The 16076-nt window shown below is 41.6% G+C and overlaps 1 protein-coding gene across 9 annotated transcripts in view; it reads left to right on the forward strand.

Moving 5' to 3' along the window:
• Window positions 1-16076, forward strand: part of Kat6b (lysine acetyltransferase 6B) — a 192554-nt gene that overhangs the window by 11334 nt on the left and 165144 nt on the right. For all 9 annotated transcript variants that reach the window (XM_075949868.1, XM_075949875.1, XM_075949869.1 and 6 more), the window contains exon 2: window positions 5568-6421. In XM_075949868.1, the coding sequence (XP_075805983.1) occupies window positions 5801-6421 (621 nt within the window). In that variant the 5' untranslated portion in view covers window positions 5568-5800. The remainder of the gene's footprint in view (window positions 1-5567; window positions 6422-16076) is intronic.

Raw genomic sequence — 16076 nt, forward strand, 5'->3', positions numbered from 1 at the left:
AAGTGGTGTGGGTAAATAAGTTTTATGTGGCTTTTTAATAAATTATGTATTTTTTCCTATAACTTTGTCTATCAAGTTAGATACTGCTTAGATGAAAATGAAATGGTTTTCAGTGTATTCTCTTTGATGTTAGTGGGGTGTCAGAGACGAATCAGCCCTAGATTAAAACCTTTGCAGTGGATAGTGTACACAGTAGATAATTTAACTGAGAATTGGCGACAGGTAAGAAATTTCTGATTTCTTTCCTTTTCCTAGCTGTATAGATTGAGCTTGTAGCAGAGAGCCGCCTAATTAACTCTGGTTGATATCAGATGGGAGCTGATTTTTGAGATTAAATTGAGGAGATGGAGTCTCTGGTGCAGGGGAGGAGGCTCTGAGGTCATCTGGTCGTTTGTGTAAGACTAGGATACAGGTATTTGTGATTTCTTTTTCTCTTGGTCTTTGAAGTGAAAATGGTCTCGGCTCCCTCAGCTGAGACTTTGTGGAACTGCTGTGTCTTTCTCTTAGGTAAAGCCGTCAGTCATGGCTGTGGGCCATCACCACAATAACTTACAAGTGTGTAGGTGCTCGCTGGCCTCTGGGAAGAATGGTGATGCTGCAGGAAAAGCCAGTGCTGACATGCAGGGGAGGAGTCAGCTTTGAGCCTCTGGGAAGAATGGTGATGCTGCAGGAAAAGCCAGTGCTGACATGCAGGGGAGGAGTCAGCTTTGAGCCCTAGTGTTCACACCTAGAATGTTAGCTTTGCGGCCCTGCGTATTCGCTTCAGGATAGTCTGTCTTTCTTTCTTTTTCTTGGCTGTTTGAGACAGGGTTTCTCTGTGTAGCCTTGGCTGTCTTGGTACTCACTCTGTAGACCAGGCTGGCTTTGAACTTACAGAGATCCTCCTGCCTCTGCCTCCTAAGTGCTGTTAGGACTTTTTTTTTTTAAGGGCTGTCATGAAGCTAGTTTTAGATTTGAGACTGGGCTCACATCTACTAGAATAAGAGTGATTTGGAGATTAGCAGGACCTCTGGAGTTTAGGATTTTGTACTTAACACTTGTGTTCCTTATTCTTGCTCTGTGGGTGTGCCACAGAGCACATCCTGGGGTCAGAGGGAAACTTTCAAGGGCCAGTTAGTTCTCCTTCCACTTCTGTGTGGCCTTCCAGGATGGACTCAGGTTGCTAGGCTTGGTGGCAAGTGCCTGCTACCTGCCGAGCCCTCTCATCAGCCCACAATGTAATCATGTGGTTAATGCAGATAATTTGTGAAAAAGAAAATTGGAGAAGAGTCAGTTTTTTTCTTTTCTTTCTCCTCCTCCTTTTTTAAGTGAAGTGTACTTCTTTAAGCACTTTCCCAGGGCTTTTATTTCCTACCTCAGATTGCATATTTGTAAGTGTCCTTCAGTGGTTGAAGCCCGGTGACTGGATCACCGAATGCTCACTGGTAGCTCGCTGCACTTGTTGTTGATGGGTTTTATGTGAGCGCTGAGAGCTGTGAGATGGTTGTTGACTTAAGGGGTGTCCTTATGCCCAAATAAATATTTACTTTCCTTCTTCCTTTTCCTTTTTCTTTTTTCTTTTTTTGGGGGGGGGGTGGCGGGGACGTGCAGATTTGCCTGAAGACCTGGACAATGTTCTTTTTTTTTTTTCCTTTCCCCTGTCATGGACTGTTAAAACATCTAGAGTTCCAATTCTGGTATTTTTTTTCCTATTTTATTACATTTTTAATATATAAAATGTCAGTCTTGCTGACATGTGTTGGTAATGGATATGGGTGATTATTTTAGTTGTGGCTACTAGTTGTGGTAAAAACTTGTCAGTAATGTATATTTTGGGTGTATATTACTCCAGAAAAATGTCTTGCTTTACTGAATGCTCTTTTGCTTATATATCTATTATGCCTAAAAGCAACTTTTGTGTTGCTGAACAGTTTCTGTGACTGTGACACCTTCTCATCTGCTTCCTACAGGTGTGTTTGTAGGGTCAAATCAAATTAATTGTGATTCTTCCCGAATAAATGATGAAAGATGGAATGATTATTTGGATACAGTGAAATGTCTTCTGATACAGTTCTTCTCCAAGCACTTTCACTTTGGAGAGATGTATTTCCTGCCGTACACATCTGACAAGAAATGCTTCCTGCTTTCTATGTGGCTAAAAAAAATAAGCAGTTTTGTCCCTAAGCACAGTGCTTCTTCAGGGCTGCCGGCTGTCAGTGATTTATGGAATGGCACAAGATGGAGTACTTACTAGATTTGCAGATGACAGAGTCAAGATTCAGGCAGTCTTAAGCAGGTTGGAAGACAGTTCAAATCAACTTTGAGTTCCAGTATTTAAAAAGTCAGCAGTGGCTGGATGGTGGTGGCACATGCTTTTAATTCCAGCACTCTTGAGGCAGAGGCAGGCAGATCTCTGAGTTCGAGGCCAGCCTGGTCTACAGAATGAATTCCACGACAGCCACGACTACACAAAGAAACCCTGTACTGAAAAATAAAAACAAGCAAACCAAAAAAAAAAAAAGCAGCCAGGGGTGGTGGTGCATGCCTGTAAATTCAGCATTTGAGGAGCTGAGGCAGTAGGTTTGCAGTGAGTTCAAGGTTAGCTTGGAGTACAATCTACCTAGCCAGGGCTAACAAGAGCTTGTGTTAAAAAACAAACACCAAAGCCGGGTGATGGTGGTGCACGCCTTTAATCCCAGCACTTGGGAGGCAGAGGCAGGTGGATCTCTGTGAGTTCGAGACCAGCCTGGTCTACAGAGCTAGTTCCAGGACAGGCTCCAAAGCCACAGAGAAACCCTGTCTTGAAAAAAGCAAAACAAACAAACAAACACCAAGAAGAAGAAATAAACAACAACAATAACAACAAAATTCCAGAATTTCAAAATTTTCTATATGGAACGCTGGAAAGGTTTGGTTTGACAGCATCTGTGAAAAAAGATGTGGGTATTTGGTTGGGCTGTGTGCTTAGCTCAGCCAGCATGACAGGGCTGGTTAGGGAGGAGTTCATATAGTATTGGGGTGTACTTTTAACTGAAAAACCCCTAGACTGTGTGCTTTTAAGGTGGATGTTAGCCAAGTAGTGAGCAGCCCCCAGGCCGCTGTGCTCAGATAGATCCAGGATATGTAAAGGTGAAGGATCTAGGATGCCGGGTTGAAGGGAGGGCTTTCAAAGGTAGAAGACGGTTGGGTTAGTAGTGGTTTTTTTTTTTAATTTTAAATTAACTCTTTTCAATTTTATTTCTTATGTGCATTGGTGTTTTTTCCTGCTTGTCTCTGTGAGGATATAGGATTCCCTGGAACGGGAGTTAACAGAACTGCCTTGTGGGTGCTGGGAATTGAACCTCAGTCCTTTATGAGAGCAGACAGTGCTTTTAACTGCTGAGCCATCTCTCCAGCCTCATGTTGGTAGTGGTTTTTTGTTTTTGTTTTTTAAAGATACTTCTTTTCAAAGATTTGAAGTCCTGTTATATTGAAGAGATAGTAAAATGTCTTGGGATTGTTCCTGGGGAACTTGGACTAGTGTGTCAAAAGCCCAGGGAGGTAGAGGCTTGCTCTCTCTTGTGACTGTGGTAACCTCCAAAGGTGATGGGCTTTCAATCATGACGAATAATTTAAGTGGTGGTTTGGTGGCCTATTCAGGATATTGAATAAAGACCTTTTACTGGGCGTCTGAAAGTTGGTCTGGATGACCTCTAGGGTGTCATTATTGTTAATGTGTATTGTTCCTGATTTGTAAATTAAGGTTTATTGTTGGTATGTGGGTGCAGGAGTAGCAAACCTGAACAGTAGCAGTATATATCAGGTGCAATATCTCTGTTCCAGGCTTCCACTGGGGGACTTGAAACTTAGCCCAGGGTCAGTGGAATGCTGTATGTGCGCTGCCTGTAGGGAAAGTGATCCGAGGCTTAGGTCACTTCTCTCTAATGCTAGCACTCTAGCACTAATGGAGCTGCGGTGCAGAACCCTATCAGTGTCTCTGCACAGGCAGAACTAACTGAAGCAGCTGGCTGAAGCACCCGCTCTCATCTGTATGCTCACGGGGTTGGGCTGCGATTCTAAAACAATGGCCCTTGAGCTGAAGTGTGCTATTGGTTTTTATACCTTTGAGCCTTTGACATTTAGAATTGTGCTGACAATCACATGACTTGTTTTTTGGTTGTTACTTGTTTGGACAAAGAAGATAGTTTTACGTAGCTGAAACTGGCCTCAAATTCAGCCTTCCTGCCACCTCTTCTCAAATGCTAGGATTCCAGATTTGTGCCATCACACCACACCTAGCAAAATGATGTTTCGTATGGACACGCTGTCACTTGGATAGAGTGGGCGAAGATGTAGATGTTACTGGAGAACAGTAGGTTACCCCAGTCCTGAGGCCAGGATTATACTCACTACCAGATTGGAGAGCAGAAGTCTGGAGAGCACTGCTGCCCTGGCCAGATGGAGTCAGATTTGTCGGGATTTTCTTTCTATTGAGGTGTGGAATGAGCTGGAACAGGTGTTAAGATAACTAGAACACTGCATTATTTAAAGGTGAAGGGTTATGTTACTGTATTAGTTTCAGTTTCTCAACCTGTGCCCTAGAAGGTCTCAGCCACAGATGCTGTGCAGATCAGAGCACTAGAGCGTCTTGATTCCATACAAATGACTTAGGCTGGGAATTTTCTTATGTGAGAAAGTGGGGAAATCCCTTACCTAGCTCAACTCAAGGTTACTGTACTCTTTCTTAAGTTTTTTAATCTTTTAAATTTATTTATTTATTTATTTTTTCGAGACAGGGTTTCTATGTAGCTTTTTTGGTGCCTGTCCTGGAACTAGCTCTTGTAGACCAGGCTGGTCTTAAACTCACAGAGATCCACCTCCCTCTGCCTCTGAGTGCTGGGATTAAAGGTGTGCGCCACCACTGCCCTGTCAAGGTTTTTTTGTTTTTTGTTTTTGAAACGGTTTCACTATGTAGCTCTTGGCTGGCTTGGAACTGCCTGTGTAGACCAGGCTGTCTTCAAACTCTGCAATCTGCCTGCCTCTGCCTTCTGGGTGCTGGAGTCAAAGCCACACACTATGACTCCTGGCTTATATCCAACTTTTCTGATACTTATGTCTATCTGTGATACACCTTAGACTGCTTTCACACGGTTATTTTGATAACAGGAATACATTTTCCCGCATTTTAATTTATTTTGTGCTTTGAGGGGCAACACATCGCACAGCATGTGCACAGAGGTCAGAGGACAGCTTTGGAAAGTGAGGTCTTTCCTCTCACCTTGTGGGTCCCAGGGATTGAACTCAGGTCATCAGTGCTGCAGCAGAAGCCTTTACCTGGCCTAGCTGTCTCCTGGGTAAATGGAATTCATTATTCATATAACTTAGGTGCAGTTTCTGAAATGCTTCTAAATTACTGCAGGTAAACAAAGAAAATCCTTTAAAAAAATCCTTTGTAGATTGTGACTGGTGTCTAGTTGGATGGTATCATCACTATGGCTGTATCTGCCTGCCAGTGTGTTCATTTTGCATCTGAAAAAAATAACACTGAAGAATCTTATGTTTAGAAGTTCCATTATTAAGAGCCCATTCTCTCCTTTTTTATCCTTTAGGTCTTGATTTCCTAAAGATGTCTTTCACTTGAAGAGTACAGTCCTTTCCATTGTCCACATCGCCTGGCTGTCCTCTTCATCTCTTAAGGATGCTTGTCCCTAAGATGTTGCTTGACATGGGCTGGGATTCTTTGCCTCTTTGTTGAACTGTGACTTTCAAATGTGCAGGTTGTGTTAAGTACAAGAAGAACCTCTATGGGTCACGGCTCTGTTGGAGAAGTCATTTGTCAACCATGGTAAAACTTGCAAACCCACTTTACACAGAGTGGATCCTTGAAGCAGTGCAGAAAATCAAAAAGCAAAAGCAACGGCCCTCTGAAGAGAGAATCTGCCATGCGGTCAGCACGTCCCATGGGTTGGATAAGAAGACAGTCTCTGAACAGCTGGAGCTCAGTGTTCAGGATGGCTCAGTTCTCAAAGTCACCAACAAAGGCCTTGCTTCCTATAAGGACCCAGACAATCCTGGGCGTTTTACAGCAGTTAAACCAGGCACTTTCCCCAAGTCAACCAAGGGGTCTAAAGGACCATGTAATGATCTGCGCAATGTGGATTGGAACAGACTTTTAAAGAGAGCAATCGAAGGCCTTGAGGAGTCAAATGGCTCCTCCTTGAAGAACATCGAGAAGTATCTCAGAAGTCAGAGTGATCTCACAGGCACCACCAACCACCCAGCATTTCAGCAGAGGCTCCGACTAGGGGCCAAGCGCGCTGTCAACAATGGGAGGTTACTGAAGGAAGGACCACAGTACAGGGTCAACTACGGGAACTCCGATGGCAAAGGAGTGCTCCAGTATCCCAGTGCTTTTCCATCCTCACTCCCGCCTGTCAGCCTTCTGCCCCATGAGAAAGACCAGGTGAGTGAAACTAGAGTCTTTACCCATTGGTTTAACTTCACTTCTGTTTAGGTTGTTCCATGTACACACATGTGGACAAGTGGTTCTCAACCTGTGGGTTGCGACCCCTTTGACAACCCTCCTATCTCCAAAAAGATTTATTTATATTACAGTTCATAATAGTAACACAATTACAGTTCTGAAGTAGCGGCGACAATAATTGTATGGTTGGGGTCACCACAACATGAGGACCTGTGTTAAAGGGCTGCAGCGTTAGGAAGGCTGAGAACCACTGCTGTGGATGAAAGTTATGAATGGAGTTGGAGGAGATTAGTTGTTTTTGCCTTGAAGCTAGCTCTTTATTTTATATTAGCATATTTCACAGCATGATTTTTTAAAGTCATTTTATGATGTATTGAGGGCTTTCTCAGTAATTAAGAGTTAACATAATACTCACATGACTTGTTTTATGCTGTAATTGCTAGATAAACCTTAGTCTACCTTTCTCAAGCCTAAGAGAAGATAAAAACCTCCATTCTTACTTTAATATCGATCATCTTTGCATTTTGGGAGTTGTTTTATTATGTGACCTAAATCCCTACTGTTTTAATTTAAAGTCAAGTGGTCAGTGGGTGTCGGTGAATGTTATTTTGTCTTGTTTGGTGTCTCTGGTAAAAAAAAAAGGCTTTTTAATTGCATTTATTTGTTTGTTTACTTTTGTGTATGTGTGCATTCATGCCTGCAAGCCTCAGTGCACATGAGGAGGTCTGGGGACTCCAGGAGCCAGTTTTCTCCTCCCACTATGTAGGTCCTGGAGATCAAAGGCAGGTTGGTAGGGGTGGTAGCAGGCACCTTTACTTACTGAGCCATCTTGCTGGCCCAAGGCTTTGTGTTGCTGTTATCTCACTGTAAGTACACAGTGAGTTCTCTTACTGCTGCGATTTTAAGCCTTCAGTTGATGTGGTTTTCTTGGTTTTATTTCAGATGTACTGAATTAATCTCCAAAAGTCAAACTGAAGTAAAATGAGAGACTGTAAAATCAAGCCGTGCAGTTTTTGCATTCCTTTTTTTAAGTACAGTCATTGATAACAGTTAATTTTACGTTTTAAAAACATTAACCATTGTTAGTAGGAAGCAGTGGTGCCTGTACATTGCATATCGAGAGGATTGAAAGCCATGTTTGGGCTCTGTGGGAAGGTGTCTGCCTGTCTGCCCTGACATGGGCCCTGGTCCCCTTTCTGCTTAGCTGGTAAGGGGCCTAGCTCTGGAAGCTGAGTAAGACCAAGTCTTTGCACAGGTGTCTGGAGTCTAGAATGGATTCTGTTTGCTTTTCTTTCTTTCTTTTTTTTTTTAATTCAGCAAGTATTTATTGGATGCTTATGATATGCACCTGATTCTAGAACATTGAACTGTGTCCTCACCTTTGCATTGCATGTGTAAAGTGTTTGCTTGTGGTTCAGTATTTTTTTTCTTTTTCTTTTTTTTTATTGATAAAAGGAGAATAAAAAAAAAATTTCCACCTCCATCCAGCCTCCCATTTCCCTCCCCCTCCTCCCACTCTTCTCCCCCTCCTCCCACCCTTCTCCCCCTCACCCCACTCCTCTCCCCCTCCCTCTCCAGTCCAAAGAGCAGTCAGGGTTCCCTGCCCTGTGGTAAGTCCTAGGTTCTCCCCTCTCCGTCCATATCTAGGAAGGTGAACATCCAAACTGGCTAGGCTCCCACCAAGCCAGCACATTAAGTAGGATCAAAACCCCGTGCCATTGTCCTTGGCGTCTCATCAGCCCTCATTGTTCACCATGTTCAGAGAGTCCAGTTTTATCCCATGCTTTTTCGGTAACAGTCCAGCTGGCCTTGGTGAGCTCCCAGTAGATCAGCTCCACTGTCTCAGTGGGTGGGTGCACCCCTCGTGGTCCCGACTTCTTTGCTCATGTTCTCCCTCCTTCTGCTCCTCATTGGGACCTTGGAAGCTCAGTCCAGTGCTCCAGTGTGGGTCTCTGTGTCTATCTCCATCCATCGCCAGGTGAAGGTTCTAGGATGATATGCAAGATATTCGTCAGTATTGCTATAGGATGGGGTCATTTCAGGTTCCCTATCCTTAGCTGCTCAAGGAACTAACTGGGGACCTCAGCTTGGGCACCTGGGAGCCCCTCTAGGGTCAAGTCTCTTGCCCACCCTAAAGTGGCTCCCTTAAATAAGAATTGTGGTTCCGTGTTCCCCTATCCAACCTTCCTTTATCCCAATCCTCCTGTTTCCCCAAGTCCCCCCCTCCTTCCCTTCTACTTTTTCTCTCCCCATCTCCCCTTACCCCCATCCCACCCCACCCCCAAGATCCCAATTTTCTCCCCGGCAATTTTGTCTACTTCCCTTAGCCAAGAGGATAACTATATGTTTTTCCTTGGGTTCACCTTCTTACTTAGCTTCTTTAGGTTCATCTATTGTAGACTCCGTGACCCCTATTTATGACTAGAAACCAATTATGAGTGAGTACATCCCATGTTCATCTTTTTGGGTCTGGGATACCTCACTCAGGATAGTGTTTTCTATTTCCATCCATTTGCATGCAAAATTCGAGAAGTCATTGTTTTTTTACCGCAGCGTAGTACTCTAGTGTGTATATATTCCATACTTTTTTCATCCATTCTTCCATTGAAGGGCATCTAGGTTGTTTCCAGGTTCTGGCTATTACAAATAATACTGCTATGAACATAGTTGAACAAATGCTTTTGTCATATGATAGAGCATCTCTTGGGTATATTCCCAAGAGTGGTATTGCTGGGTCCAGGGGTAGGTTGATCCCGAATTTCCTGAGAAACCAAAACACTGACTTCCACAGTGGTTGCACAAGATTGCATTCCCACCAGCAATGGATGAGGGTGCCCCTTCCTCCACAGCCTCTCCAGCAAAGGCTATCCTTGGTGTTTTTGACTTTAGCCATTCTGACAGGTGTAAGATGATATCTCAAAGTTGTTTTGATTTGCATTTCCCTGATTGCTAAGGAAGTTGAGCACGACCTTAAGTGTCTTTTGGCCATTTGAACTTCTTATGTTGAGAATTCTCTGTTCAGTTCAGTGCCCCATTTTTTAATTGGGTTAATTAGCATTTTAAAGTCTAGTTTCTTGAGTTCTCTATATATTTTGGAGATCAGACCTTTGTCTGTTGCGGGGTTGGTGAAGATCTTCTCCCAGTCAGTAGGTTGCCTTTGTGTCTTAGTTACAGTGTCCTTTGCTTTACAGAAGCTTCTCAGTTTAAGTAGGTCCCATTTATTCAATGTTGCCCTTAATGTCTGTGCTTCTAGGGTTATACCTAAGAAGCGATCACCTGTGCCCATCTGTTGTAGGGTATTTCCCACTTTCTCTTCTATCAGGTTCAGTGTTTTCGGGCTGATATTGAGGTCTTTAATCCATTTGGACTTGAGTTTTGTGCACGGTGATAGATATGGGTCTATTTTCATTCTTCTATAGGTTGACATCCAGTTGTGCCAGCACCATTTGTTGAAGATGCTTTCTTTCTTCCATTATATACTTTTAGCTCCTTTATCGAAAATGAGGTGTTCATAGGTTTGTGGGATAAAATCCGGGTCTTCTATTCGATACCATTGGTCGACTTCTCTGTTTTTATGCCAGTACCACCCTGTTTTCATTACTGTAGCTCTGTAATAGAGTTTGAAGTCAGGGATGGTAATGCCTCCAGAAGATCCTTTATTGTATAGGATTGTTTTGGCTATCCTGGGTTTTTTGTTTTTCCATATAAAGTTGATTATTGTCCTCTCCAGATCTGTGAAGAATTTTGATGGGATCTTGATGGGGATTGCATTGAATCTATAAATTGCCTTTGGTAGAATTGCCATTTTTACTATGTTGATCCTCCCAATCCAAGAGCAAGGGAGGTCCATCCATTTTTTGGTATCCTCTTCAATTTCTTTCTTCAATGCCTTAAAGTTCTTGCCAAATAGATCTTTCACTTCCTTGGTTAGATTTACCCAAAGATATTTTATGCTGTTTGTGGCTATCGTGAATGGAGAAGCTTCTCTGATTTCCCTCTCTGCTTCCATATCCTTAGTATATAAGAGGGCGACTGATTTTTTGGAGTTGATCTTGTATCCTGCCACATTACTAAAGCTGTTTATCAGCTGTAAAAGTTCTTTGGTGGAGTTTTGGGGGTCGCTTATGTACACTATCATATCATCTGCAAATAACGAAAGTTTAACTTCTTCCTTTCCAATTCGAATCCTCTTGATCCCATTATGTTGTCTTATTGCTATTGCTAGAACTTCAAGCACTATATTGAAGAGGTATGGAGAGAGTGGACAGCCTTGTCGTGTTCCTGAGTTAAGCGGGATGGCTTTGAGTTTCTCTCCGTTTAATTTGATGTTAGCTGTCGGCTTGCTGTATATAGCTTTTATTATATTTAGGTATGACCCTTGTATCCCTAATCTCTCCAAGACTTTTAACATAAATGGATGTTGAATTTTGTCAAATGCTTTTTCAGCATCTAATGAAATGATCATTTGGTTTTTTTCTTTCAGTTTATTTATATGCTGGATTACATTGATAGATTTTCGTATGTTGAACCAGCCCTGCATCTCTGGGATGAAGCCTACTTAATCATAATGGATAATTTTTCTAATGTGTTCTTGATTCGGTTTGCCAGTATTTTGTTGAGGATTTTTGCGTCAATATTCATGAGTGAGATTGGCCTGTAATTCTCTTTCCTGGTTGAGTCTTTGTGTGGTTTTGGTATCAGAGTAACTGTAGCTTCATAAAAGGAATTTGGTAATGCCCCTTCTGTTTCTATATTGTGGAATACATTGAGGAGTATAGGTATTAGGTCTTCTTGGAAGTTCTGGTAGAATTCCGCATTGAAACCATCTGGTCCTGGGCTTTTTTTGGTAGGGAGGTTTTTGATAACAGCTTCTAATTCTTTGCGACTGACAGGTCTGTTTAGATTGTTCACCTGGTCCTGGTTTAATTTTGGTAAATGGTATTTATCTAAAAAAGTGTCCATTTCTTTTACATTTTCCAGTTTTGTGGCATACAGGCTTTTGTAGTAAGATCTAATGACTCTCTGAATTTCCTCTGTGTTTGTGGTTATGTCCCCCTTTTCATTTCTGATCTTATTAATTTGCAAATTTTCTCTCTGCCGTTTGACTAGTTTGGATAGGGGTTTGTCAATCTTGTTGATTTTCTCCAGGAACCAGCTTTTTGATTCATTGATTCTTTGGATTGTTTTCTGCGTTTCTATTTTGTTGATTTCAGCCCTCAGTTTGATTATTTCCAGTCTTCTACTCCTCCTAGGTGAGTCTGCTTCTTTTTTTTTCTAGAGCTTTCAGGTGGGCTGTTAAGTCTCCAATATGTGCTTTCTCTGTTTTCTTTAAGTGGGCACTTAGTGTTATGAACTTTCCTCTTAGGACTGCTTTCATAGTGTCCCATAAGTTCGAGTATGTTGTTTCTTTATTTTCATTGAATTCAAGGAAGACTTTAATTTCTTTCTTTATTTCTTCCTTAATCCAGGTATGGTTCAGTAGTTGACTGTTCAGTTTCCATGAGTTTGTAGGCTTTCTGGGGGTAGCATTGTTGTTGAATTCTAACTTTAATCCATGGTGATCTGATAAGACACAGGTGGTTAGTAATATTTTTTTGTAACTGTGTAAGTTAGCTTTGTTACCAAGTATGTGGTCAATTTTCGAGAAGGTTCCATGAGCTGCAGAGAAGAAGGTATATTCTTTCCTCTTTGGGTGGAATAATCTATAGATGTCAGTTAAGTCCATTTGCTTCATTACCTCCATTAATTCTCTAATTTCTCTGTTAGGTTTCTGTCTGATTGACCTGTCCATTGGTGAGAGAGGAGTGTTGAAGTCTCCTACTATTAGTATGTGCGGTTTGATGGCTGCCTTGAATTTTAGCAATGTTTCTTTTACGTATGTGGGTGCTTTTATGTTAGGAGCATAGATATTCAGGATTGAGACTTCTTCCTGATGAATTGTTCCTGTTATGAGTATAAAATGTCCCTCTCCATCTCTTCTGATTGATTTAAGTTTGAAGTCAACTTTGTTAGAAATTAGTATGGCCACACCTGCTTGTTTCTTAGGTCCATTTGCTTGATAAGCCTTTTCCCAGCCCTTTACTCTGAGTAGCTGCCTGTCTTTGTGGTTGAGATGTGTTTCTTGTAGACAGCAGAATGTTGGATCCTGTTTTCTTATCCAATCTCTTAGCCTGTGCCTTTTCATAGGTGAGTTGAGCCCATTGACATTAAGTGATATTAATGACCAGTGGTTGTTAACTCCGGTCACTTTTTTAGTAGTAGGGTTTGTGTGTTTCCCTTCTTTGAGTTGCGCTAATGAAGGGTCTCTAGATGTCTGAGTTATTGTGGTCATTGTTGGACTCCTTGGTTAGTGATTTTCCTTCTATTATTTTCTGTAAGGCTGGATTTGTGGCTACGTATTGTTTAAATTTGTTTTTATCCTGGAAAATTTTGTTTTCTCCATATAGTGAACGAAAGCTTGGCTGGATATAGTAGTCTGGGCTTGCATCCATGGTCTCTTAGTTTTTGTAGTACATCTATCCAGGACCTTCTGGCTTTCATGGTTTCCATAGAGAAGTCAGGTGTAAGTCTGATAGGTTTACCTTTATAAGTAACTTGGCCTTTTTCCTTTGCGGCTTTTAATATTCTTTCTTTATTCTGTATATTTTGTGTTTTGATTATTATATGGCGAGGGGATGTTTTTTTTTGATCCAGCCTATTTGGTGTTCTGTATGCTTCTTGAACCTTCATAGGTACATCCTTCTTCAGGTTAGGAAAGTTTTCTTCTATAATTTTATTAAGTATATTTTCTGGACCGTTGAGCTGCACTTCTTCTCCTTCTTCTACTCCAATTATTCTTAGGTTTGGTCTTTTTATTGTGTCCCATATTTCCTGAATGTTTTGTGATGAGAGTTTGTTGGACTTGCTGTTTTCTTTGATCAGTACGTTTATTTTCTCTATGTTATCCTCAGAATCTGAGATTCTTTCTTCTATCTCTTGTATTCTGCTGGTTATGCTTGTTTCTGTAGTCTCTATTCGTTTACCTAGATTTTCCATGTCCAGCCGTCCCTCTGTTTGTGTTTTCTTCTTTGCCTCCATTTCAGTTTTCAAGTCATGAACTGTTTCCATTATCTGCTTGATTGTTTTTCCTTGGTTTCCTAGGGTATCATTCACTGATTTACTCAATTCCTCGAACTTTCTGTTATACTTCTCATCCATTTCTATAAGGGCGTTTTTTATATGCTGTTTGAGGGTGTCAATCACTTTCATCAAGTCAGTTTTTTCTATTTCTTCTTGATTAAGGTGTTCATGTCCTCCTGTTGTGAGGTCGCTGGCTTCTGGTGGTTTCGTGTTGTTTTTCAGATTGTTGGGTGAATTCTTGCATTGGCGTCTCCCCATCTCTTCCTCCCAATACTCTCCTATGGATCTTCTTTTACAGGATCAGGTCTTCTTGCCCACTGATGTACCTTCCCAGTGATGTCACTCCCCAGTGATGTTTCTCCTGGTGTCCAGTTCGGATCTCCTTGCTGCTTGGTTAGCTCGCAAACAACGGGCCCACCCTGCTTGCTGCAGGCAGGCTATGGAGGCAAAGGAGCTACCGCCCTCCCCTTTGCCCTCCACTTCGGGTTCGGTCCCAGCGCCCAAGCAGGCTGAGCTGGGAGGCGCTCTGCCCTCTGTTTGCTTTTCTATGAGACAGGGTTTCTCTGTGTACCTCTGACTGTCCTGGACCTCACTCTGTAGACTGAGCTGACCTAGAACTCATAGAGATCTGCCTGTCTCTGTCTCCCTGAGTGCTGGGATTAAAGGTGTGGGTTTCTTAACTGTATTTGTACCTTCTTGGTGTTCTACAACATTTATTTATCCATTGATGGTGGTTGCACTAGATCAAAAAATGAAGTAAACCATGAAATTTTCTTCCTTATAACTTTATTTTAAAAATGACAGTAAAACAACTAATTTAAATTCCTGAACACAGCCATTTAGGCACCTCTGGTTTCTCTTTAAAACATTTAAAATTTTTTCGCTTACTGTTACTTATTTATTTAGAGACAATACTTCACTGTGTAGCTCTGGCTGTTCTGGAACTGTGTGTGTAAATCAGGCTGGCCTCAAACAGAGACCTGCCAGTTTTTGCTTCTGCGTGCTGGAGTTAAAGATATGAGTCACAATGCCCATCTCCTTAAATATTTAAATACATAAACACGCATGTTTATAAAGCATATACATACACACATATGTATATAAAACATATATACATATATGTGCATGTATATATATGAACATATATTTTATAAAGTTTTCTATAGCCATTTCTTCATAACTTTGCTTATTTTTTTTTATCGTCAGCTATGGCAAAATTTTATAATTATCAAGCATACGGGTCTAAGTTCAGGTACTTGGCCAGTGTAGTGTCTTTGTAAATAACGATGTCCTCTGGAGGCATTTTTCCTTGTCCTGGAGGAGTCAGCATAGATTCTCCATAGTGCCGCTCCTTTTCTGCCCACCATTTCTTGCTAACCTTTTCATTTTTCTTCAGGCGTCATCTGTACAGAACTATTTTTAGTCTAAAGGAAAATTCATGTTTGAAAGTGTCTAGTATTGAGAATAGAGTAGTTTATTGCTTAGTGTGCAGTTGCAGCTGCTCTTCTATGCTGTAGATCTTTAAATTGTCAAGTTAGCATCATCGTTTAAGAAGGAAAGCTGAGAAAATGTGCTCCAGATATTTAATTGATGAAATATGGGAATTAATTGTATCAAGTAATCATTAAATTTTTGGTGGGATTTTTATCACTGAGCTATCTATCTATCTAGCCTCAACCAGTTATAGGTATTTTCTTTCTTTTTTAGGTAGGCCCTCATTATGAGTCTAATTCAAACTGTCTTGGAACTCACTAGCTAGCACAGAGAGGCCTCAAAATCTTTTTTTTTTTTTTTTTTTTGAGAGACAGGGTTTCACTATACAGAACACTGTATAAACCAGGTTGGCCTTGAATTTGCAGAGGTCTGCCAGCTTCTGCCTCCTAAGTGCTGGGATTAAAGGTGTGTTTCTTTTTTTAATATTGGATCTTCCTCTGTTGTTCTCCATTGTGATTTTTGGGACAGGATCTCTCACTGATTTGGCTGCATGGGCTGGCTAGAGAGCTCTAGGGACCCTCTTTCTCCACATCTCAAAGCTAGGATTACAGATGTCCATCCCCTGTTCCCAGACTTGTACACAAGTGCTCGGGATCTGAACTCAGATCCTTGTGTTTGTGTGGTGTGAGTACTTGACCCACCAAACCACCTCCCCTTCTCTTCCCAATTTGGTAAACTATTGAGACTGTTTCACTCGGTTGTCCTTGCTGACTTTGAATTTTCGATCCTACTGTCTTAGCCTCCCTGGTAACTGGAATTTCTGGTATGGCACCACGTGTGGCAGAATTTAGGACACGAATGGAGAGAGACTGTTCCCAGATGGTACAATCAGACCTCATTCCAGATGGTTGTGAGCCACCATGTGGTTGCTGGGAATTGAACTCAGGACCTTTGGAAGAGTAGGCAATTCTCTTAACCACTGAGCCATCTCTCCAGCCCCCAGATGGTACAGTCTTAACTATAGTTTGGTGAAATAATGTCTTTCAAAGAAACTTATTATGATTGCTTTTGAGTAGCTGAA

This window comes from Microtus pennsylvanicus, chromosome 15 (genome assembly GCF_037038515.1).
Source record: "Microtus pennsylvanicus isolate mMicPen1 chromosome 15, mMicPen1.hap1, whole genome shotgun sequence".
NCBI lineage: Eukaryota > Metazoa > Chordata > Mammalia > Rodentia > Cricetidae > Microtus > Microtus pennsylvanicus.